The 25,684-nt window shown below is 36.2% G+C and overlaps 1 protein-coding gene across 1 annotated transcript; it reads left to right on the top strand.

Annotated features, from left to right (window-relative positions):
- The first annotated feature begins 17,360 nt into the window (after positions 1-17,360).
- On the top strand, positions 17,361-18,133 carry LOC149928551 (uncharacterized). Its single transcript, XM_090159323.1, has 2 exons — positions 17,361-17,594; positions 17,664-18,133. Exons 1-2 carry the CDS (start codon positions 17,576-17,578, stop codon positions 18,050-18,052), a joined length of 408 nt encoding a protein of 135 aa, XP_090015449.1. The 5' UTR covers positions 17,361-17,575; the 3' UTR covers positions 18,053-18,133.
- Positions 18,134-25,684: the final 7,551 nt, after the last annotated feature.

Raw genomic sequence — 25,684 nt, 5'->3', positions numbered from 1 at the left:
TCGATATTCTACCTTACCGTGACTGGCAATCGGAATTAATTTCCTCTTTTCTCGAAAATTTCGAAACCCAATTACTAGCTAAATCATTTTTCGTTGAAAACTTATCTTACAAAAGTAGAGCCCTTCTATGTAATAACGAGTTAACCAAGCTTTGGTACATTTTACCAAGCATTTACATACCCGATAGCGCAATAACACGCGTCCTTTCAATTCGTGTGGAATGACAAAAGGCAATGGCTACCCGTTATTCATCTCTGCAAACCTGCCAGGGAGGGTGGTATTGGATTACTCGATCCCACTATTCTTAAACGAAAATTTCACCTTCAAACCGTTAAACGTATCCTTAGTGAAAATAATAATACGACTTAAAACAATTTTTTATCTATAATATTAAACAACCACAGCCTTTAAACTATAATATTGAAAGTCTAGCTTACAAAATGCCCGTAACTAACAAAATTTCCCAACGCGTATACATCTCCCTACTTGCTACGTGGCACGCCCTCGGCCCTGAAATTTTCCCACCTACCACCTTCCAGGAAAATCTTTCCTAACCCTAACATATAAACCCTTTTTTCCCGACAGATCTTTCGCCCTATTGGCGAGATGAGGGTATACGCTTTGTCTTTGACTTAATACATATACAGGAAAAACGATTTAAAACCATCAACGAAATTTTTACAAATACTTTTCCTAGGCTTCGCAACGCTAAAACGCAACTAAACTCGTTAATTACTCAAATATTAAATATCTTCCCTCACTTTAATTCTCAACTACGTTACAAGGCCATCGAAACGTCGAAAAATAACCTTTCGAATAAGTTATACTATAAATTTTCGAACTCTTCACAACCAACTTTATTTTCTTCCCTGAGTAAAAATCGAATCAGTAAAATCTGTTCAAGTTCCTCTGACCCTATAGACAAAATTCATCAGTTCATTCAAAACAACTAATGGGCTAATACATTTAATGCCCAAGAAAATAATTTAATATATCGTTTTTTTTTCGGCAAAATTCTTACCCCAGACGCAGCCAGCTACTTTATTCCGGACATCGGCCGCGGATGTCCATTTTGTCATACCAGAAGCGCCAATTTCATCCATATTTATTTTGAATGCAAAACGACAATAAAATTTTTAAAATATATAGAGATTCTAATCAAAACACTGGATCCCGATTTTGTATTCGGTAATAATATCTATTGACTTTTGTACCCCATAAAGGAACCTTATAGCTTTACCAAATGTTTAATCTTAACTGTAACAAAGTTAACATTATATACCCTATCGTTAAGTAAAAATTCAATACAAAACCCGCTTTACTCTCTAGAAAACCGTTTTAAAGAATAAACATAAACGTTGAAAAACAAAACAAAAAAAAATAACTTTAAAAATCACTTAAATGAAATTAACTCAATTGACTTTTCGGAAATGGATCCTGGTTAATTTATAAGAGCCAATGAATTAATCTTCCAAAATTTTAATGTAAAAATGTGACAAATAGCCTAACTGAAAAGAAAATGTAAAATTGTAAATATGCACTCCTGAAACTTCAAATATCTGTAACACCCCAACTGTAAATAAAATACATCATAACCTGAAAATAATAATAATAATAATAATAATAATATTAAAAATTATATAAAAAATGGCACCACATTAAGCCCAAGTCATCTAGCGACTTTTAATACGCCTTTTATAAAATACTTTCTTAAAACTATTTTTGATTTTTTAAGATTTGTTTAAAGAGTAATTCATTAGATATTAGCAAAATTAGTATTTGTGTAATAAACAAAATTAGAAATGTAGTATTTGCGAAATTTTTAATAGAAATAACTTACTATTATTACAAATTTAGTTGTTAAATTCAAAACAAAATTTCGTCAGTTAATCAATTATTAAAATTTCTAAATTATCAGTTGATATTAGTTTTAGTTATAATAAGTGATATTACAAGCATGGATATGTCTTCAATTATATTTCCTTGGAAGCTTTTAAAAAATTTAATAAATTTTTATTTGTTTATCTCTTGTGCACTTTAACACATAACCTTTCATACTCATTAGGTTTAATTTATAACTAATTATAAATAAATGCAGTATCATTTATTAAACTAGGTAATTGTTTTATCATTGGGCGTAGGTTTACCAAAATACCGCATCACATTCCCATTAACAAGTGATATTAAACTTATAATAAATCATATTATTTATTGTGATCCGTTCAACATATCTGTATTTGTGGTAACTGTACTTTGCGGCTGAGTAACTGATCTCGATGAGCGGGAAAATGAATGATGGACTGATTCCGTATTTAAACATTAAAAATGCTTTGGAGTATTCCTTTAAAGTCATCCGAGATTGTTCATTTTTGTGTATTTTCCACAAAAAATTCTCGGAATCAATTTTTAAAGCATTGAAAATATAAAGTTAGTGCCATCCTGTTGAAAGAGCAATGATATATTTAATTATGAACTTTTATTAAACATAACCAACCGGACATCGAAGTTTTGTGAAACCGTTTATTTTTTCTAAGATAAAATATATATCTACTAAATATTTATGATTGTCGGTCTTTTTGGGAAAGGTTGGTTGTGGCATTTGATCAGCGCCTTTAGGGAAACCATTATTTATTGGTACTACTTGTATTCTCTGAGTAAATGGCCTTTTCATGAAATTTTAAGTTTTACGAAATATATTTTTAATTTATCAATTTGGAAACTATTTCTGCGATGGTGTAGGGAGCTTGAAAATAAAATTGCTCTTTAAGACAACTACGAATTGAAGGAGCTTCCCATATTGGGAACTGCCATTTTTAGAAACTGTGCAATTCGGTAATTACCATATTTGGGTTTTTTTAACTACGCCTAAGCAATTTGCGCCAACATAGTACTGCATTTTCTGGATTATATTAGGAGTAATGTTCTAAAAACCGCCTATGGAAATCTTTTGGCGAAAAAAATTATTTTTACATTATTTTCTGAATATCCTCCTGGTACAACAGAGAAAGGTATTACTATCCGGAAGGACACAAAGCTGTTGCTTGGCTCCCGCCGTTCATCCGCTCCTTTCCCCCATTGCTTTCCTCCCTTCTTAATCACCAGAATTTCTAATCACCAGATTCTCTCTCTCGTTCACCAGCTGCTTTCCCCCACCCCCATTCACTGGATACTTTATCTCTCTCGTTCACCAGTTGCTTTCCCCCATCCCCATTCTCCAAAATTAGTTTTGCTCGTGCAGATATCTGGAGATTAGATTTTACCCGTTTGCTTATCGCTTCCGAACCCCTTAATTTCTAATCTCTAGGCAACAAAAACAAGAAATATACATTTCTAATTTTATTTTACTTTTAATTACATGATTGCGTAAAACAGGTTCTAATATTAGACCGACAATATAAATAACGCGTTTAAATCGTATTTTATCAATATAAAAAAAATTAACTCGATCTTCGTAAGGAATATGTACAATTTCATTTAAAGGGTTGAAACGAGCTACCTTCTGCAAGTGCAGTTTGTATAAATAATTTTATTAAAAGTTCTACCTCACCACGTCTGAGCGGAATAGATATGAAATCGTCATCCTCCAGTGCCGCTGACCTTGGTGGTGCCGGGATCTCCCATTCTTGCGAAAGGCACTTTTTTCCGATGGTGAATTATCCCTCGACGGACAGTGTGGAAAGAATCTAGCATGTTCCCATTCTGGTACGTCTCCTGATTCCCATCCTTCTAATACGCCATGGCATTTGTAACATCGTCCTTCATCGCCCCGCTGAATATAGTAGAATCCGGCGGCTGCGAGCTCTTCCTTAGTGACGTGTGGATTTCTCCAGTGACGAAAAGTTTCAAGTCGATACGCTTCGATGTCCATACTGTAAAACTGATAGTTTCTATAAGCTATTGTCAACATTCTTAAGCCTAATTGGTTAAGCCTAAATTTCAATAAATGTTTTTCTATTTATTTTGGTTAGACTCTAAGACTATTTGGTTAGAATCTAAGTCTATTTACTTAAATTTAAACATGGCCTAATTTTCCTCTACAGTAAAATAATAAAGTCACTTACTTTTACGGAAATCCTTAAGCCTCTGCCTGTAAATAGAGTCGAGAGATCGGCGTACGGAGCTCAAAAATCTACGTGTCTCTTCTCGAGGAGGTCCAGGAACTAAAAGAACGCCGAGTCGTATATCTAGAGATCAAATAACACTCGAAACTACAAGTAAATCCTGATTTCTCATTGGCTGAAACAAATTGACGTCACGGGAGATTGTAAAATATAACCAAAAATAGAGGTTACTGCTCATTGGTTGGCAATAAAAAATTCGTCACGTGTTAAATTAGGCAAATTAGAATAGCTGAAAATACATTGCGCTTACTTCGCCTCTAATTTACTTCTGATACAACTTTGATAAAAATTAATCCTGTTTCGGGGCTCCCGCTGGAGGAAATCTTAGAGACTATTAACTCAGTAGAATACACTATTTTAGCAATTGCATATAATCCTGGTTATTGTAATGGTTGATATATACTGAAATGATTATTGTAGGATAGGAAAATAAAAGTTAATTTTTTTATTCCATAATAATTGGTATGGAGAGTAGAATCCTACTACTATGGATTTCGCCCTCATCATCCCAGTATAACTAATGTTCTACAAATTGTAGGAACATCCTTCGACGTCCCTTGGTCTCTCCCATCTCAAGGCTAACAGAACAATACATTAAATTTTAACTTTAGTACAGTATAAATAATTCGTGAAATTTAATTTATTACCTTATTCTAAGTTCAAATTTAATTGAATCGTCGTTAGCGCTTTGTAATAAAATCCCCTTGATCTCTTCTATTCTACATGAAGAAAATTAAAATCTTAAATTTTTTTGTCCCAAAAGTTATTTAAATGTTAAAATAATATTTACCGCATCTTGTTTTCTTTTAATTGGTCCTGATCCGGTTCGAAAAAAGGTCAGAATAATTTGTTCTAATTTTTTACCACCCGTTTTTATACCTTTTTCCAACCCCACCAATTCCTACCCCCTATATCCTATCTCCTTCTTTTCCTTGATGAAATTTAAGTTAGAGAGTGTGGAATCTATTCAGTGTGTAAATAAATAAGTGGATAAAGTCAGTAAATTTTTCCATGGGTTAAATAGTGTTCGTAGATAATTAATTTCGTGAGACAGGGAATTTCCACCATCTTCCTCTGCGCGTACGTCACGAGAAGATGGTTTAGGTTCGTCCAAAGTCTAACAAATTTACAGATAAGAGTCCGCATTGTATTACGTTCTTGCAGAGGACTGGTTGACTTACCGAAATTCTGGAAAAAAGGGGTAAGTGATTTTCAATAAAGAGTCTTTTTTTGTTACGTTTTAAAGTATTTATTTATTAAGAGTGAAAAAAGTTATATAGGAAAAATTGTTTACAATTTGTTTTTTCGCGTACATGAGTTTATATTATTAAATAAAATGGTCGAGTCAAATTTCAATCTTTTTTTTATCATTACAAGGCCCAAAGCTAACTAAATCCCTGTTAAATTATCTAAGGCAATGTTTTTTTTCACCAATCTTATTTTGCGTGTGCTAAAGATATTTTGTTAATGACGGGTAGAAAATATCTTTCTATGGTTCAAGACGGTAACAGATTTCAATGACTTTAAGAAAGTACTTTAAATAGAACGTGCTGGGAATAATGCAATAATATATTTCTACCAATGTTTTGTTTTCATGCTAGATTGCGTAAACCACCCCGTTGTCCTAACTATTATACCAATACTTTCTGATTCTATTTTAATTTTTTTGTTTTTGGATGGTTTATTTTATTCGAAAGTAAATGGTTTGGCGCTCGTAGAAGCGCGCGCATGTTTTCGAGAGAGGTCGGGTCATATCTCTAAAAGATACCAGATAGCGTGGGAATATATTGTTTTATCCTCTGGAACCGGATTTTTTCCAGTCAGTCACCATACCTCTCTCTCTAGCTAATGGATTCGCCAAATTCGATGTTATGATTTTTCTAGCATGATTTGCGAAAGATAAAAATATCTTGCGGTCGTTTTTTTCCCAATTTTTAAAAAACTTTTGGTAGTACGTTTTTGTACTCTGTCCTTTAGTTCTATGCAAAATATACATTACGCAATATTCACCGCAAACGTTACAAGTTAGTCCTTGCAATCGTCTTTTACTAAATGTCCACGTCTTACACATTGAATTTAAATATTTTCTGATTGGTGATAAAAACGGAGGAAGCCCCATTGAATCAAAGTAGAATCCTCGTTTTCGGCCATCAACGTAGAGGCAAATCCAATGAGAACCTGTTTCTCCCCTTTTATCAAAATTAATGATAAGCGATTGTGGATATTTCACCATGGGTTTTAAATTATCGGAAGAAAAAACGCCTAAAAAGTTCGGTGTTTTATACAGAGCCTGAGATAAGTCAACGTTTGTCGTAGTCATTTTAATAGTCTCGAATAATGTTCCTATTTTTATCTATCTGTAAACAAGATTGAAATTCGGCGTACACGATAAAGACCGTAGAATCTTTTAAAGGGGTACCAAATCCTAAATCTAAACGTAGTTGCCCTCTCTTTACGGGGTTCCAAAACGTGTCGTCACTGGCCGAATTGTCAGGGGTTAAATCAAAAGCGTATAAGGCAAAGCCTAGAGGAAAGTGAGCCAAGGCGATGTGGTTTCCCTCGTCTTTGTAGAGTATCCCAGTTCCCGAGAATAGCGAATGATAGGCTAGCGTAAATTGTTTACTATTAAAATTCGGGGTCAACGCTTTCGAAGGGATTTGTTCGTTATCAACGTATAGAGCCAAATAATTTAGGTCGAAATTTTCAAAATTATAAGGATTAGACTTAACGGAGCCCTTATACGCTTTGTTGGTGGCTAAACCAATAATGACTCTGTTGGGCATCGGACCTAAGAATATATTGTAAAAACTATCGTTCTGAATAGAACTAGCCAATGTTTTAGCTTTAATTTCGGTACGAGTAAAGGGATATTTGGCATTGCTACGTAATAATCCTTGCTGATGGGCTAATAAAATTTTAGGCATAATTTTAACTTTACGTACAATTAGAGCAGCGTCTATAAATTCGACTTTATAAGCGTCGACAGTGTCGCTAAAAAGGGTAAAATTATCGCTATTTCTAGTGAGTGAAACCTTAAGTTGTACGCCATTAATTAAATATTTGTTGAAATTAAAAATGTCACAAAAAATGTTCCCGTAAAGTTCAATTTCTTTTGATTCAGCGGCTAGAGCCTGACGTTTTATGAATCCGGCGATTGTTATCAGATCCATACTTCCAGCCGTGTCATCGTACCATCCAGATGTCGCAAGGTGAGTGTTTTTTGCATCGTACCCAGAGTTGAGCAAGGTTTCGATATAGGCCCTATAGGGGTAATTTGCGGCCGATGGTGAAACCGTCGTATCATTGAGTTTCACTTCGCATTGTTTGAATAGCGAATGCAGAGAATTGTTCACGAGCGAAACGTTAGACCCGGCATCCAAGTTGTCACCTTGACTATTTCGACTTTACAATATATCATTGTCATTGCCAAATCTGTGTAAGAGTCTCCCGTACCCGGTACCACGAATTCGATGATAGAACTGCTGTCGATAGATGAAATTGGCTCACACCATACCGTTTGACCTTTTTCAACGCTGAGTTGAGTTGGTAGTTCGTTGAAAATATTTAATTCGCTTTTAAGTACTTCCATTTTTAGAGATCAAAAATATCGCGAACCGTACGCGTGAACTTGCAGCGTTTAACTGAACTCTTTTTCTTTGCGCGGGGGTTCTTCTTCAATGCTTTCTTAGTAGTTTTTCTTCTGTTGCGACGACCCGAACCTTCTTGCGCTGCCATTTCGTCCACAGTTTCTGTCATTCGTTTATTGGCTGACGTTTTTAAGTCCTGACCTTGCAAGACGTCTCCGAGTACTTTCTTTCCTGTAGAAAGAGCCCTTTTCCCACGTATTTGGCAGACTGTTTTAGGAATGGGAATACAAACCTAGCTAGCCCTGAAAAAAAGCTACCAATTCCGTGTCCTTTTTGTCCCGCAAACCCAGAGAAAAAAGGTAAATCTACTCCACCCCCCGCCTGATTTAAATAATATTGCATGTAGGGACAATTTCTATCAACGTACTGATAAGCCATTTTTTTTACTGAGCTCGTCGTAAATGTACTTTACACGTGACTGAACCAAACTGAAATGGCACGAATTCACCTAAACTAGTTCTTATATTAATGTCGATACAGTCAAAATAATTTCTACTCAGTTTAAGGTAATGCGGAGAATCAAAAGTTTTTGAAACGGTTGATCCATGGGGCGCGTTTTGGTCTACAACAATTGTTCGCAAAAGGGGGGCTAATGTATCCCCAACCATTTCATTTCCTACCAAATCAGAATACACGAACATAACATCGGGGACGAATAAGTTTAATTGCATAGGGGAATCTGATCTGAATGCTAGCTTAGGTGATATATCAGTAACATTATCTCTAAATCCTAAAATTTTCCTCAACTTTGGCGTTAACTCGAGTTGGTAATAATGTTTACTATAGGAAGTGTATTGTACGTGTCCACTTTCTAAACTATATTCAAATTTTCCTAATGAATCATTATCTAACTCTGAATTAGCGCTTTCCTTTAAATCAAGGTTCAAACTTTTAATACTTTCATTAAGTACGACCAAAAGTTCATGAGGATTTTTGTAGTAACCCTGAGGTATCTCGCGGAAGTCGTACGTATATTTGTAATCTACTATGTGGGCTGGAGGTTTCGATAGTAATTCCTTAATTTCTATTCCGCACCCCATTGGTTCGCTTAAGTTATAAAAAGATAAAGGATAAATAATTTCTACCAGGGCAATCTCCCAATCTCCGCGTAAACTAATGGGTTTGGCCAACGTTGTAGAATACGCGGCTAGAGTATTTTCTGAATTATTCTTATTCTTATCTCTAGTATTACTAGGAAGAGTTATGTAAATCCCAGACGTCATCTTGATTAACCCAACTATTAAACGATGGAGGATATCCTAGCCAACTAACGTACAATTGTTTTACTCCGTTTTTAGTTCTCTGTCGTAAAACCTTGTTTAACTTGAACGAACGAAGCGCGCTGACCTTTTGAAGCTCTCGAAAATAGAACGTTCCTTTTATATCGATTTCTGATAAGTCTTTTATTTTATAAACGGGGGGATGTCTTTTAACTATAGCTACGACTTTAAATATTTCTTCGGTATAATTAGCTTCGAAACCCTTTTGAAATATCATTTTAGTTGTATTTATTCTAACCAACTCCCCTACTTGGAATTGCGGTTTCATTTTCAGTTTCTCGGCATAATATTTAGAGTAGATATTATTGTACACACGTAATACGTTATTTTCCGAAACGTCATTAGGGGCCATTTTATTTGAGCTATGATAAGAGGAATTGTACGCTTCGACCAAGTCCTGTAAGACTTCCAAATATCTATTTGTGGAGTGATGGGTAAAATATCTATACATTTTTGTTTTTAACTTTCTAATAAACCTTTCTACGATAGAGGCTTTTATCTCGTCATTTTTGGTACTAAAAAATTTAACTTTATTCTTTTTGAAATATCCTTGTACTTCTTTATTCCTAAATTCCGTGCCCTTGTTCGATTGAAATTTATCTGGAATTCCGTCTTTAAAAACAATTTTTATATTTTTCAAAACCTCTTTCCCCGATTTAGTTTTAAGAGGTAACCCCCACGCTTTTCTACTAAAACAGTCTATAATTGTTAAAATGTATTTGTATCCGTCATTATCAGCCTCTAACGAGCGCATATCGTTAATATCCGCCTGGTATTGTTCCCTTATATTACTAATTACTATTTTATTTCGTTGAAACTTTTTATATTTCGGCCTATGCATCGTAAAAGCGTCGATTCCTCTTAACCATTTTTCTACAGTTTCCCTACTTAAGCCGTGAGACTTTACGGACTGGAATAACCTTTCAGCACCTCCGAAAAGAGCCGGATGCTTCGGGTTAAAATATATTTTTTCTAAAATAGCTTCGCCCATACTTTCGACTTTTGCGCGCGACTCCTTGTTTGTTTATAAGAGTGATGAGAAGAGTCAGACGTGGAGTGATCTCGGTCGAGGCTACGAGTGGGGCGGGGCTTATCTGTCCTGCGCGCGCGCCCTCTTTGAGGAACCGGATACTCGCGCTTAACGGGAGAACGTCGTTGTCGGGTTCTCGGAGCTAGCGGGGAGGGAAAGCCTTGGATCGCCGGTGAAGAGTTAAATTGGGTTAAATTGGAAATAAACGCGAAATATCCGATAGGTTTTGGGTAGGCTTTAGGATTTAATTACGCTTTGGCAATTTCGCTAATATTGGAACCTTTAATAGGTCGACCGTTTATTACGAGCTCCCCGTTTTCATCCCACCGTATTCTTTCGGGTACAGTTTCCAATTGATCCACCATGCTTTGCGCTTTTTGGTAATATATCAAAGGCAAATCGTCTATCCAGTCCCTACTTAGCGAGTCGATTGCGGGTGCAATTTCGATTTCTTTAGGAGCCGAGACTTGCTTACGTAGATTTCCGTGTCTCATTAAAGCTTGTTCGTATAAAATCCATTTCGAGGCGTCGTCTAAATGTTTCATATTTAATATTTGGTCCATCTTAACGTCTAATTCAGAGACTGTCAGAGCGAGGGGGTGCGGGAACGGGGCGGGCTTTAAAACGCCGCTAGGGACGAGAATCATTTTTCTGGCGTGTTTCATTGTTTACTACCGAATATAGAACCAAGAAGGGTTGAAACGACGGGTAGAAGAAACGAGAAAAATCCGCCCCCAGACTGAACTAACAATTTCTTTTTACTTTTCCAAGCTACCCGCTTACTGGCTAGTTTTCGAAGGGTATTTTTATGACGAGATAACCTGGTTTTTTGGGTATTTGATAGTTTTACGTTACCAATTAAAGTGTTATGAATACATTCACTGATAGCGTCTATGAGGGATTTGTCGGCTTTAGCTAAAATGGCTTTTCTTTGAACGGGTTTGCAACGACCGAGATAACGGAGAGCGTCTCTCTCGATACGTACTCTACGAGACATGATTCATAACTGATTGAAGTTACGAAATGTAAGTTCTATTTATTTAGGGAGATAGGCCTAGCACGTTTCTCCCGGTAAAATATTAGTTAAGACTCTTTGATCTTCGGGACAAGTTTGAGTTAAATTGAATACTAGGTAACCGTGAGGTCTCGAAGTCGCGTCTTCGTAGGCGTCAACTACAAAACGCCACTTATCAGGGAACATTTGTCTAGCGAGATAAGCCACTTGCTGACGGTCTCGGGGGCTTTTCAATAAAATTATGTAATGCGAATTCAGGGAAATGGTTCTGCTATCTTTTGATTGATGGAATAAGTTCTGTGTAATAAAAATAACGCTTAGAGAACGGTGATGGGTCCCTTTCACGAATAAATCGCCAATTTGACCTTTACTCTCGCTCATCTGGTCGTCGATAACTAATAATATAGGATCTTTTCCGTCATAATCAGATAAAACAGGCAATCCTTCTTTAAAAACTACCCTGTGCTTCATTTTATCGTATAGAGCTTGCCATTCTCCGTAATACCAATGTATTTCTTTGAAACCCGGAACAAACATTTCCTCTTCGTGATTAATTATAGATTCAATTAAATAGCTTTTGCCACTCTGACTCGGGCCTGCCGTTACGCAATTAAACGGATGAATAAATTGCATGGTTATCTCCCTTCGAGTACTAGCGTACAAATGAAAATGTAAATTAAAATTCGGTTATATTTATGGGAGTCTTCAGCGGAGGAAAAATATAATCGAATAACCTATTTCGTCCCTTACCCTGTATAGGTTTGATATTCACATTAGAGTCGCAAGACTATATTTACTTTAGAGTCGTAAGACTGAAACCTATATTCACTTTAGAGTGGTGAGACTAATTTTAAGCGAGAATTAGCGATTGGAGGGCTCTACGTCCCCGTCCTCAGGACCAATTAGATTCGCTTTATAGCCGTAGGGTACCGTAGTGAAGTCGTTCAGTAACCGTACCTTGTCTACGACTGGTCTATAGATTTTAGTACGGTCGACGGAAACGACCGTATGATCGGGTAGACACAAAATCTGCCTCGGCTGGGGTACGGTTACTGGCTCGTTCGTTTCTCCGTCGCCAGCTATTAATCTTTTAAGCGTGTCCATATTAACCAAATCTTTAATGCCTTGATTTATACGGAACCCTTTGACTTTCATTTCGTAGGAGACTTTACCGGTCGTAGGGTTCAGTACTTTAAAGGCGTAATTTTTTGCGCCACCTGTTGGCAATTCTTGGATGTACGAGCCTTTTCCGTACTTTTCCAACTCATCGGTCTTGTCTCCAAGATAGTTTCCAATCTCTATCTCTATCCCATTACGTTCTTTTAGATAAATGCAACTGTCCGTATCATAATAATACGTAAGCTGGCCTAATCTCCTTATATAAGAGTATAACTTGATCCTAGCCATTGCGGTCGTATAGGCTGCAATTACTACGTTCGTGTTTGGGTAAACAAGATCAATATCTTTCAAAAACACCCACTTGATCACGCAATGCGTTTGACTTAAGGGAATAACCGATTTAACTTCTATGTCGGGGTCTAAGAATAAATCGAAAAACTTTTTGGGATCGCTAATAATAGCCGATGGGTCTTTGCGAGGGTTTAAACCAAACCGACCCCAAAAAGAGTTAAGACAAAGCTTCGCGATGGTACGAAGTCCAGGGTTCTTTTTAGTATTGGTAGGATCAAGTTTTACTCCTTCCTTTTCGTAATATTCGTCAACGTATTTCTTAATCTCTTCATCGGTCTCTATTCCCGTGGATAAGCCTCTGGATTCCTGTTTGAGTTTAAGAAACGCGTTGACGTACTCGGAGAAAAGACCGCCCTCTTTCGATATCGGGTCGTATTTTACTACCACGTATTCCCAAATTTCGTGAATAGAAATGACCTTGTAACCCATTTCGATTGCCAACCGTACCTCGTCTGCAACCCAAGTACCAGTTATTTCTCGTTTTGAGTCTTCGTGGGGACAATCCTGCTGGTTTCGAGACTCACTACATTTTTGCCAGTTGGCAAACACTAGTTTCGATCCTATTCTTTGGGGTAAAACGGGATGATAGAGAGATTGAGGCGGTAACATTGTGGCTTTTATTAAACCGTTTACGGTAGAAATGTCAGGGAAAGGAACTTTTACATGTATTTTAGGGTGTCCCACGGGTAACTTGCAATACTTGTTACACCACGGATAGAGTGAACAAATATCAATGTATTTAATTTCCTCCCCCTCTTTACACTTGTGATGTAATTTCAAGGCTGACGTACGTCCTCCGAAAAAGGCTTCGCGGGGGCGGATTGGCTCTTTAATTTTTAATTTTTAATTTGCGGTAGAAAGATAGGCGTCGATGGCGGGGTTAGTACCCCTCTCGGCTTTGAAGGTACATTCCCATTTTTCATGGACAGTGTATCCCAATTGTTTCAAGCGGTTTGTGATAGCAACGGTTGAGGCGTATCGCGAATTATGGGTCTGAGTGTGGTCGCCGTATAACGCTAAGTTTCTATTGATAGGAAAACACTTTTTACAGCCCTGAAAATAACATCCGTGATATTGAAACCCTTCGTTATCGAGAAGTCCGTCCACGTTAATGTTAAGAATTCTAGGTTCAAATCCATTAAAAGCAGACCTAATTTCCTTCCCCCGTAAGTGAGACTCCCATTCAAGCCATTCGATCGCTCCAAAACTCTGGTTGCAGTTCATACGATAGCCGAAAGGGGGCACTGCACCAATCGTATCGGGCTGTAAAAAGTGTTTCCTAAAGATAAAACTGCATACTCCCGCAATCGTTATCGCGGTTAAGAACGGGTCTATTTCGAATTTATCCATGAAAATAGAACGATACGATAAACAGCCTTGCAAAGAATGTTTACATCCTGGCGACAGTACCGGATTAAATCTCTTTTATAATCAAAATAATTAAAGTTGGGGTCCGAATTACTGCAAGCTTCGGACCGGGAATCGTTATACCACTGGATAAATTCATCGTAGGCCTTACCGCTTAAACGATTAGGGTCGTACGCGTCCATCGGAGACATGTCATTATGTACTACGTAATTGGTTTCGTTTGAACGGCCGGGATCAAATTCATGGTCTACGGTATTAAACAATAGATGCGGAAAATGTCCCTTATTTAAATTATTATCTAAACCAAATGTGGAAACGAATTGAGAAAGGGCAAAAGGCATAAAATTTAAGGAATCTAAGAATTTTAATTTTTATACTGTACATTCATGAATTTGGTCCCGTCTGTCAAGACTTTAGGGGTCCACTTTAAATCGATCATTTTACGTACTATAAATTGCGCGTCGTAACCTTTAGCGTTATGGGCAATACATATTATCTTATCAGTCACTCTGTTAAGCGTACGAAGATACTCTAGAAAGTCGCCGACGGGGTCTTTTGAGAGAAATATTTTCTCCCGAGGACCACTACCGCATTTAGCGCACGCGTACTGACTATCTTTTTCTTCGAAACAGAATTTACACGCTTTTTGGTGAATCAAAGCATTGGCGTCAGTACGATTTGTTTGTTTACATTCCAAGTCATAAAAAACTTCCGTTTTTGGAGTACTTCTCTTGGTCAGTGGTGATTGTTCATGTCGGAGTCGTGGACCCGTTTATTATTGCTATTTATTCGAGAACAAGTAGTTTTTTCGGCAGAATCTTTACGGTCGGTCTTTAAAGGTTGCATGTAACATAAATGACCAGCGGGGTTAAACTCACTTCACGAAAGACAATAGGTCTCTCCACAAACGTGTACTTCCTTACGCTTAAACATACTGACAAATTTTCCGCAAAGATTACAAACGTAAATTTTATTACATAAGGGCTCGGGTCCAGATAAATGGTAATCGTAACAATTTTGATTAGGGAAAACTCTTAAACATGTTTGGCAAGTTATTTTATCTACGTCCTTCCTGCAATCTTGTTTTCTACAACAAGCGTGACAGAAAAGAAGGCATTTATGGTCAGTGAGATTATTAAAACCTACTAAACATTTTTCGCAAAAGTAATTAAACGCGAAAAGGGGTTTGGGGTTAGTAATTACGTTGAAATGTGTGTCAATATTTAGAAGATAAAGACGTTTGCGGAGAGGCCCTTCTAGTTCCCTCTCTTCTTCGACGTCGCCGAAAATAACTAAGGGTACGGGATCGCGTAATCGAAAAACGATAATACTGTATTCGGGCAAGATTTCTTGGAACCGAGTTAAAGCGTCCGGACCAGCGCATTCTTCGTCTGTTAATGCAGAATATACCAAAAGGGTCCTAGCTTTGCGGGTCTGTAATTGCGCTTCAATATTTTTTCCTCTACACTGTCTTATAGTAGTATATTTTTTTTAAGTTATCCATCATTTTTATTATCCATGTATTCTCTATGAGCTATGGCTACTACAAGAGCGCGTGCTAAACAAATTTTATCCTGGTTATTTATCGTTATCGTGCATTGTTTATAAAAAGAAAACTCTTTTTCAAGGGAAATCCCTAAGCTAACTGATCTAGTTCCTCCTTGCGGTAATCTGACTCGATTAAACGTAACCGTAACTATTCCTTCAAAAAAACTACCATCGTTCTCGGATCTATAGCTTTTTTCATCGATATACGTCATCAACCATTGCAAGTCTAATTGGTCCCGACGCCGGAAACTGACGTTAATTTGAAAACCGGGGTTAGTGACGTTCACAAATGAAACCGAAACCATATCTGAAGGCAAACAGTCCTCCAATAGGGTTTCCATCAATATATAAATACCATTTTCTATATTATTTTCTAACCGGACATTTAAAGTCCGTCCCATTAGTCCAAAATTTGGGAAATTTTGGATATTATTATTCAATATTTTAACAGAACCTGGTAAATTAGGAAAGGACGGAGGCGTTATTGGAACGTCAACCAGCCCACCTCCAACTTGAGGAGGAGACGAAGTGGGGGCTGCCAAATTTGCGTTCTCGGGGTTCGCGTTTTTCTCAGCAGTCTGAGACGATGGAGGTGAATACTGCGGAGCTCGTGAGGGGCCGGCGACCGCTATAGGGTCATTATTACGCTGAGGGGAAATATTATGAGGGGGCCTGCTACTACTAGCAGTACGAGCAGCTAACAACGCTTTAGCTTCCTCGAACATTTCGGCTGCCCTTGCGGCTGCGGCTGCAAGTTCCTCCGCGTCCCGTCGGGCAACTTGTACGTTCTCAGCTAAGCGCTGAATGCTGTCCGTACTGGGGGACGACATGATAAAATTATCTTCCAAAGATAAAGATTGGCACGTGTCATCTGATTCTAGAAAGGATGAGGGAGCATCCATAGGCGTATACGAGGGCGAATAACGTACTTCGTCAGGTGGGATAGAACTAGGTCTTAAAAGGGATGAAGGTAAATTAACGATAGGGGGCGAACAGATTTGATGGGTTAGTTGATATTCTCTAAGATAATCTCGTACCATTGTCATTTCTTTTAAACGTTCCAATTGCGAATCAGTTACTGTAGTTAAGGAAAGGGTAGGGTCTTGGGTATCAGTTAAATTTATTATTTCCATTTCTGGAGAATCGGTTAAAGTTACTATGGGTACTTCCGGGAGGTCGTTATCAGTTATATCAATCAATTCTGGGTCGATTATAATCAATTCCGGGGTATCAACTAAATTAATTTCTGGGTATTGTACACCTTTCATTTTAATGCCAATTTACTTAAACCTTATTCAAAAATTACGATAAAAAAAATCAAAATAAACTTACGTAGAGAGAGAGCGCGCTTCAAAAATCCTGGTACTAGACGCACAAAGAACAACAATAGAGTGACGTTCCCCCGGTTCAGGCACCCCCCTTATATAGGGCCTAGGGGAAGATAGTAAGTTTATCTCTTATTCCCAAAGAACTTGTTCAGTTCTCGAGAATATATTGGGGTTATGCTAAAATTTATACTTATTTACGCAAAATATTCCATTTAACTTCATTTCCGATATGGACACTGAAGTACAAACATCGGCCATAATCGCCGTCCTGAAACAACCTTCTAAAATTATAGCCGTAGTGATTATTTTAATTACAATTTTCTTATTTGAGTTCATTTTGTGGTATTTTGAAAACGTTTCTACCGTAAAATTGTAACTTTTTTCACTGTAGTTCACAAAATGGTATTAAAAGTATACTAATTTTATGTTAATTTCTATTAATTGTATTGTTTTCTAGGATATGATTGCTTCACAAGCTCTCGATAGGAAACTACAATGGGGTTTTTTTTCTTCCAAGTGGATTAATATGTGACGTCAATGGGAATAATTAGATGCAGTTTCGAGCACGAGACGGTTTAATTTCGAGTGTCTAGAACTGTTATCTCAGAGAGACAGCCGATAGAATTTGAGGGTTATTTGAAGTTTAGATCACGTGATGAATTAATCTCAACAAGATAGGAACTGATTAATCTCCCATGCGTCATTTCTCTCTGAGACGCTGAACTGAAAAGAAGTGCATCCGCTTTGCTCCCGTCATCTACCGTAAACATGGAAAAACGATCTATTGGTAAGCATCATTTTATTAATACTATTACTATTTCAATAGACAAAGGCTTAACATTTTCATTTTCTATAGCTGAGACGCATACCGTATCCAAACGCAGGGCCCAAGAAAGACGTATCAACATAAAAATCACGTTAGGAGGATCAGTCTACATTTCTTTTGGTTTCGACGGATCAAAATTACAAGTTCTCTTCTTCAAAAAATTGAACGAAAATATTCTGTTCCTGACCTCCGAAGCTTTCACCAATCTACTCTCTCTTTGGGGAGAGCTTTTCGCCGCTACGCAAACCGGAGCATCGTCTCTAACCCACAACATCATCGACTATCACGGCAACAACGTATCCGTCGTCGCCACGACCAACAACATCAAATTGAACTCAGCCTACGGTCATGTTCTGGATCTGGGAGCTCGCGAAATCGGTGAGTTCCAAAAAAAATTGATTTTATTCGGTTTCAAATAAATCTTTTAAACGAACATAAAAATGTTATCGAATGCATGTACTTAGCTATTGTTAAAAACCTTAAAAAAATTCACGAATTATTATATGGAAAACCTTTCGATGGTTTATTTTTGTACCCAGATCAATTTAATTCGTACCATCAAGTAAAATCTTATTTTGGCTGTTTTAAATCACCCTCGGAAGTACTACAAGATTTTACTAATTTACTCGTAGATAATCAATTAACCTGTAAACTTAGCTACTTTAATTTGTTTTCATTGTGTAATGTACAAGATAACCATCTAATGGAATATCTGATAGTACCTACTAACATGTAAACAAAGTTCTAAAATAAAATAAAAAATTAATTAAATTGAAAATAACTTGTTATTATTGCTTATATCCTAGAAATTAAAAGGGTTCGGAAGCGATAAGCAAACGGGTAAAATCTAATCTCCAGATATCTGCACGAGCAAAACTAATTTTGGAGAATGGGGATGGGGGAAAGCAACTGGTGAACGAGAGAGATAAAGAATCCAGTGAATGGGGGTGGGGGAAAGCAGCTGGTGAACGAAAGAGAGAATCTGGTGATTAGCAATTCTGGTGATTAAGAAGGGAGGAAAGCAATGGGGGAAAGGAGCGGGTGAACGGCGGGAGCCAAGCAACAGCTTTGTGTCCTTCCGGTGAATGAGTATGAAATTCTCATTCACCGGAGGCGCATACCTTTCTCTTACAACAATATTCGGTTTCTGAGTGCGAAATGGTTTTTTATTCAAATCAACGTGACAAACATAACACTCATTATCGTCATTCAGGTCTATGTGGATGCTCCTTGTCCTTGATTTAAATGACTATTATGTTTTTGAAGCAAATTAACTGCTAATATTAAGAAATTATCGGATAACATATTTTATTTTCAAATTTACTACGTTACGAACATCAGTTTTTAGGTGCTCGATTTTCATGTGTGATGACGAGCCACGTGAAATTGGTTTTAGCTTAGAGTGTTTTTTACTCATTGCTTACATTAATGAATGTTAAAAATATTTCTTACGTTCTGAAGAAGGGGCAGATATTAAAGAAGCTTTCATATATTGTAATAAAATTAATTAGTTAAAAAGTTAATTATATTTAATAATATTACAATTTCTGAAATTCAACTTTTTCCGATTTGGCAAAAACTATACCATTCAAAGAGAATTGGATTTAAACAGGATGTGTATTTATTGTAGTTTTATCTAAATTTAAAAAATCGTAATTTAAGAGAGTGATTTAAATTTTATATTCAATATTTTTTAAACTCTTAATATTTCGGTGTTCTTTTTTGCATATCTGTTTTCGTCAAAAGCTTTCTTTGCGGCTGAATAAGAAATCTCGCTGAGCAGGGAAATGAATGAGAGACAGATTCCGTATCCAAACATTCGGAATGCTTCGAAATATTCTGTTAATTTCATCATAGAAAGTTCCTTTTCAGGCATTTTCCAGAACACTTTCTCGCACTCAATTGTTACAGCATTGAAAATATTCTCGATAAACTTGGTTTCAAAAATTAGTGCCAACCTGTAGAGATTAACATTAACGTGAAAAAAAAGATTTCATATTCCATATTCAAAATGACATAAAATTGATTTATTTGAAGCGGTAAGCAAAATTAAACGAAAGATCTTAAACCTTTTATGTCAGCCCAACGCGTACGGAGTCAACGAAGTAATAACATGTGTGGATAAACCATTTTTTGGGAGTCAATTGAAATATCAAATATTTTCTCTACAAGCCAAATAACAACTTAATTAACAACAAGCTTAAATAGCTTGACAGAATTTTAGATAATTCTAAAGAGGGTAAATAATTTATAAGGTTAACTTAATAGTCGCAATTGCAGCGCGCAACATATAGAAGTAGATAAAAACTAAAGTTTCATCGGGTTGTTCATTGAATGCCTTGAAATTCAAAACTAACGAATCTGTTATTCGACTAGTTTGGCCAACAGTTTGAAATATTAAAAAATAACGAACATTTTAAAAATTGGTTTGATCTTCCATTCGATCAAATTATTTGGTGAAAACCTCATTTTGAAGCATTCATTATTACACTATACAGCATTACTTGACTTTAAAACATAAAAACAGGCTATGTTCAAATACATTTACGACATTTTTCAATTAAGTTAGCAACTGGGTGTACCAATTTGCTGGTTTCAATTATTTTAATAATTTTAGTAACGTCTTCCTATTTTTAATAAAGATGCATCGAGACATTTTCGTGTTTGGTTTTCGTGTGACCATTCCCAAGTCAATAACAAACTAATGAACACTTTCACTTGATTTTTAGTCCGGCGGATCAAAGATGGCGTGGGAATTTAAATTTGATCAAGAGACAATAGACCTTTCCATAAATTAACGTGGCTTTCTTGTTTACTGTTTTTTCATCACTTCTACAATTATTCCCCAGCTCTCCCACTAAAGAGAGCGAATGAATTCGTCGATAGGTTTGACTGCACAATTTCAAGAACAAGTTGGGCAATCGTAGCGAATTTATGGAAAGGCCTATTTTTGAAATTTAATTTTGGTTTTTACCTATTCCAAAGTAAGACGGCCCTCGAAAATCGGCCAACTAACTCTCAAGGTGTAGAGGGTTTTGCAATGGGGCTGCCGGTAGGTTAAATTTAAAAGCCTAATTTTTTAATAAATGAATATTAAAATTTAAACTGATAATATATTTATTATTTATTATTGTTTATAAAAGTTCCAATAATATTAAAATATTATTAATGGGCTTTTCTCGACCAATTTTTGGTTTGCCGAAATAAGTTGACTAAAGATTAAAAATTTATAATTAAAAGGTATCAATTATTCCTGCCAGGAGTGTTTTAGTTTAAATAATCACTAATTAGGACAATATTTGTTTATTCCTCAGAATATTGTCATTGGATGCTAACGAAAAGTTTAGAATTGGGTGAGACTAAATTTTTATCGTAAAACATTGTAACAGCTTTTGGTTGCGATTCAATTAATTTATTTGCGAATTGAAAGCTATATCAAGGTTGCCATTTAGGTAATTTGGGCTACTTTTGAAGTCGATTGTAGATCAAAAATACTAGGGCGGATTGGACGGAATAATAGGAATTTTGTATTTTCCAGTCCTTGAACCCTAGCTGGGGAAATCAAGGGTTTGTAGGAGCCGTAAACATTAATTTAAAAAAATAATTTATTCCTGGTATACTCATATAATCCTTTCACAATGGTCGATGATAGGCCTATACTATTTATATTTTTAGAAATTTTAAGTCCCTTGCCAATATATTTTATTTGTTTATTTTTAACTTGACAGCCCCACCAAATTTAAAAATACGGGTTTTTCAATCATATTATTACCATCTTGAAGTTTGGAACATAAGTGTTTTCATTAAATAAAACAATAAAAAGTAAGAAATATAAAATGTCACGAACTTAAGATTTTGTGTTTTTATTGGCACGCGCGTTTCGCACGTGTACTTCAAATTTCAAAATCTTTATCGACTCGAGCGCGTGCTCTCTATCTTTAATATTTAAAGGTAATTACGTCGAAAAAAACCTTAACAAGTGACCACCTGTATTTTATAGAAACCCCTATTATAGTTCTTTCCACCCTGAAGTTCGAAATGTAAAGAGTGCGGTTTTTAAGCCACCAACAGATTTGCTAGACTCAATAAATCAATAAATGTAGGCAAGACGTATTTTTAATTATATAATTAGTTTAGTAATCGAAATTATCAAAGTTGGACAATGTTTTGGATGCGGTATAAATATTAAAAACTAGTTAGTTTTATAACATTATTTGGTATCGTTAAATTTGAGCAAAAAATTGGGCTAATTTTATAAATTTACCGAAATTTTTTTGGACGGAAAATTGCTCTACTTTTGGGCGATAATCTGAGACGTGACCTGGCAAGTGCAACTATGCAGGTAAGACGTATACCGAAATTTTAAACGTGCTGTATAGCCAAAATCCGATTAAATTCAATGGAAGACATTCTAGCGAACATTTGTAAATTTACATTTTTTAAAGGTTCAGTTTTACCTGATGATCAGCTAGGCTAATACACAAGGCACCATCTTATTCATTGAGCTACTTTTAAAGCCATTTCATTTTGTTTTGTTTTGTTTAAGTCTACCTGACTAAGCAGGTAGACGTTTATTCAACAACAAATATTTACAAGAAAAAGAAAACAACAAAATAAACAAAAATCCATTGATTAACAAACAGAAGGAAAAACTTAAAATTTCCAATTTAAAACAATGTTACCTTTCATATCTAGTTTACAAATATTCGCACCAATTAATTTATTGAGTATATTAGGTTCATTCTTCTTATCTAGTTCTTAATGGTATGTACAACATCTTAAAAGTTTAATCAGAAAAGCCTCTTTCATTATTGTTATATAATTTAATTTAACAGAGTTCATTGCATTTTGGTATGCAAAATAAATAATTAGTTTAGCTATGTTTAAAATTAGTGTTATACATTTGTTAAAATCGTTTTTATCTGTAATGTTAAACCAATATAAAAATAAATGATCTGTAATTTTAAAATCTTTGTTGAAAAGCCCTATTTTTATGAAAATTTCATTTAAAAACTTTAATGTCGTTTCACAATGAAAGTAAAGGTGATCCAGTGTGCCCTTTACTTTTGAACAAAGGGGACAAATGTTTGACAGGTTAAAAACATGGAAGGCGGTTTCAGGGGTAATAACATTGCCTTTGAGAAGGCGATATAATATATTGGATTCTCTACCAGTGTAATGGCCGCGCCAAATACACCGGTAGTTAATTTTAATATCGGTTTCTTTGAGATTAAACATTTTTAGGGCTCTATCATTTTCATTTCTTATTTTTAGCACATTTTTAAAATCGTTTTTATTACAGTCCACAAAGCATTTAAATTCTTCTCATATTTTAATTTTTATTGTTTTTAAACTTCTATCGGCGTCTGGTCGGCCTTCTTCCCACAGATAAATTTGGTTGACAGGAAAGATTTTGTGTATTTCATTTTTTAAGATTTTAAACTCTCTGTTGATCACTCTCGCTATTGGAGCAGATATTTGATAATTTTCATTATTTACAAAGGGGTTGAAAAATTTACGATTATCAATTTTCATTATGTCTCGAACATAGAGGATTCTACACTCGAACCATTTACGATGTAATTTAAGATTGTTTATAGTCGGGTTATTTTGTAAAGGTAAGTTTAAAAATTCTTCTATACAGTTTGGTTTTTCTGTACTAAAATCAATTAATTTTAAAAAATTTATATAATCATGGAAAAAAGCGAGGCATAAAATCGTAGTTAAAATCAATGTTTTTTAACGAGAACACGCGGAAACTCATATTGTAAATAATGCTTTTTGTTATATACAAATCAAAAAAACCAATTTCGGCACTATGGGCCTCATTTAATATAATTCTCTTGAGTCTAGTTAGAGTAAAGGCTTTCCACTGTGTGTCCAGAGACTTAAGACCCAAGCCGCCACTGATAACGGGTTCGAGTGTCACGTCTCTTGACACCCAGTGCTTAGTAGTATCCCAAATATAGGTAAGACATTTTTTGATTAGAGGCTCCGAGTACTCCAGGGGGCGCTTTGTAATTGGGAGCTGGTAATAAAATTATGAAATTTCAATTTTGCACAGCTGTGCCCTTGCCTTATACGAGAGTCGAGGCTTGATGTCGTTTGCAGCGTTTAATCTTTTGTCCAATTCCAAGATTTGTTTTTAAAAAAATTTTCCTGCCACGAGCCATCGACATTAAAATCGACGCCTAGGACACTGATAATCGAGTTACTCCACTTAATGTCTAGCGGTTTATCAGAACGATTCCGCCAGGCACCAAGCCAGAGCCCGCTACTCTTGTTTAAATTAATCTTCGCGTTACTAACCTGGGAGTATTTAGTACACTCCGTTTTCAGAATAACTAGCCCCGAATCGGTAGAAATAAAGTTATTTTTAAGGTCGTTGGCGAGGGCGCTCACTACCAACGGCCTAGGGCAAAACGACGCCATGAGTCGATAGCTTCTCGCGTAAGTGGCACAAGAACGGCTCTAGAGATAACAGAAAAAAGAACGACGACAGGGGGTCCCGCTGGCGAATACCCTTTTTTATAGGAAATTTTGCAGTATAGTTCTTGTTTACTTTTACCCGCGCTTCAGCGGTTTGATAAATTGCTTTAATAAAATGGAGTATGGTATTACCAATTTTAACGTGCTTTAAGATTGAAAGCAAATACTCGTGCGAAATGCGATCAAACGCTTTGGTCTGATCTAAAGAGACTATTGCGAGTTTTTCTCCAGAATTTCTACTAAAATAATGGATTATATCGCGCATAATACTTAGGATTGAAAGATTTGTCCTATTTGGTATCCCTGACGTTTGGTCTTTATGGACGATATTTTTAATAACAGTACGAATTATATTAGCGAAAACTTTGGCTATTATCTTATAGTCCACATTGAGCAGGGAAATTGGACGCCAGTTCCCCAGTTCAAGTGGATCGCCTTTTTTAATTATTATTAAATGCGTAGGAGGATGGTGACAAGCCCTTCATGCCACGCGATCAAACAGCTCCCTAAACTTACTTTTACCTTTGAAATTTATAGAAAAGACGAATCAAAGAACTCGGAAAAAAACCCTTAAAGCAGTTGGGAGAGAACTTGCAAACCCTACGCAGAAGGAGTTGTTCCGAGATTTCGCCCAGTGCCACCATAGACTAAGTGAACGAGAAATCACGTAAGTTTTACTGCATTGAGGTCCCTCTGTTAACCAGCGAGCTTTCGGGGTGGGGAAAAGGGTCCATAAAACCTCAACTTCCAAGATCGATCTTTCAAACTAAAGATGGCCGTAGCGTGAAAGTCCGGTTTATGACGCTGTGGATGACGAATGTTAATTAAATCGGTTCAATCTTTAGTGGTTCCATATCAGGTTTTAAGTAGTCCTATGACACGTTTCACTATAAAAATATGCATAACTTTACCACGTTTACCACCCGAGCTACACGCTACATTTTATATTCATAAAGTTGCGGAGATGCGATGCAACTTAGAATATTTTTTTTAAACAGTCAAAAACGAAGATGCGGGCGTCGTTGGCAACAAGCGTGTTTTTGGCTTCTAAACTTTTTTCCAGAATTTTTTTTTAATACAATTAGGTAGTAGAGAGTATAGCTCAAGGCACGTGTATATCAATTTTCAGGGCTGTATACCAATTCCGAACAATTTATCACTATGCGCTCTCACTATCGGCTAGGAGCAACCAACACAAGGAGAACGCAACCCGTCAAAAGTCGTGGATTTTCTTGTTTAGAATTTTCATTGGTTAGACGCTTTAGCACAACCCTGCGGTAGCGTGTTTAAAGGCTAGCTGCGTTCTGCTTGTGTTTGTTGCTCCTAGCTATCAGTCACTCTAGCTCAACTACTAATACCTTTAAACCTATTTCCCAAAATGATGCTTCTTCCCTCTTTCCAATATTTCCTAATTCCTCTACAATTAGCTCGAGGGTTTCGTCATTTGATTTCCCCGAAAGAATGAAAGTTGACGAAGCTCTGATTTACAACTTGACTAAATTCCACTGGGTAAATTCTGAGAAAAATTAATTTTTTTAAACTATTAGCCATGTTTCTTTTAA

Source organism: Leiobunum rupestre, chromosome 9 (assembly GCF_980474605.1).
Source record: "Leiobunum rupestre chromosome 9, qqLeiRupe1.1.hap1, whole genome shotgun sequence".
NCBI classification, from domain to species: Eukaryota; Metazoa; Arthropoda; class Arachnida; order Opiliones; family Sclerosomatidae; genus Leiobunum; species Leiobunum rupestre.
The sequence above is the reverse complement of the archived record's forward strand: the minus strand, read 5'-3'. Positions and strand labels throughout refer to the sequence as shown.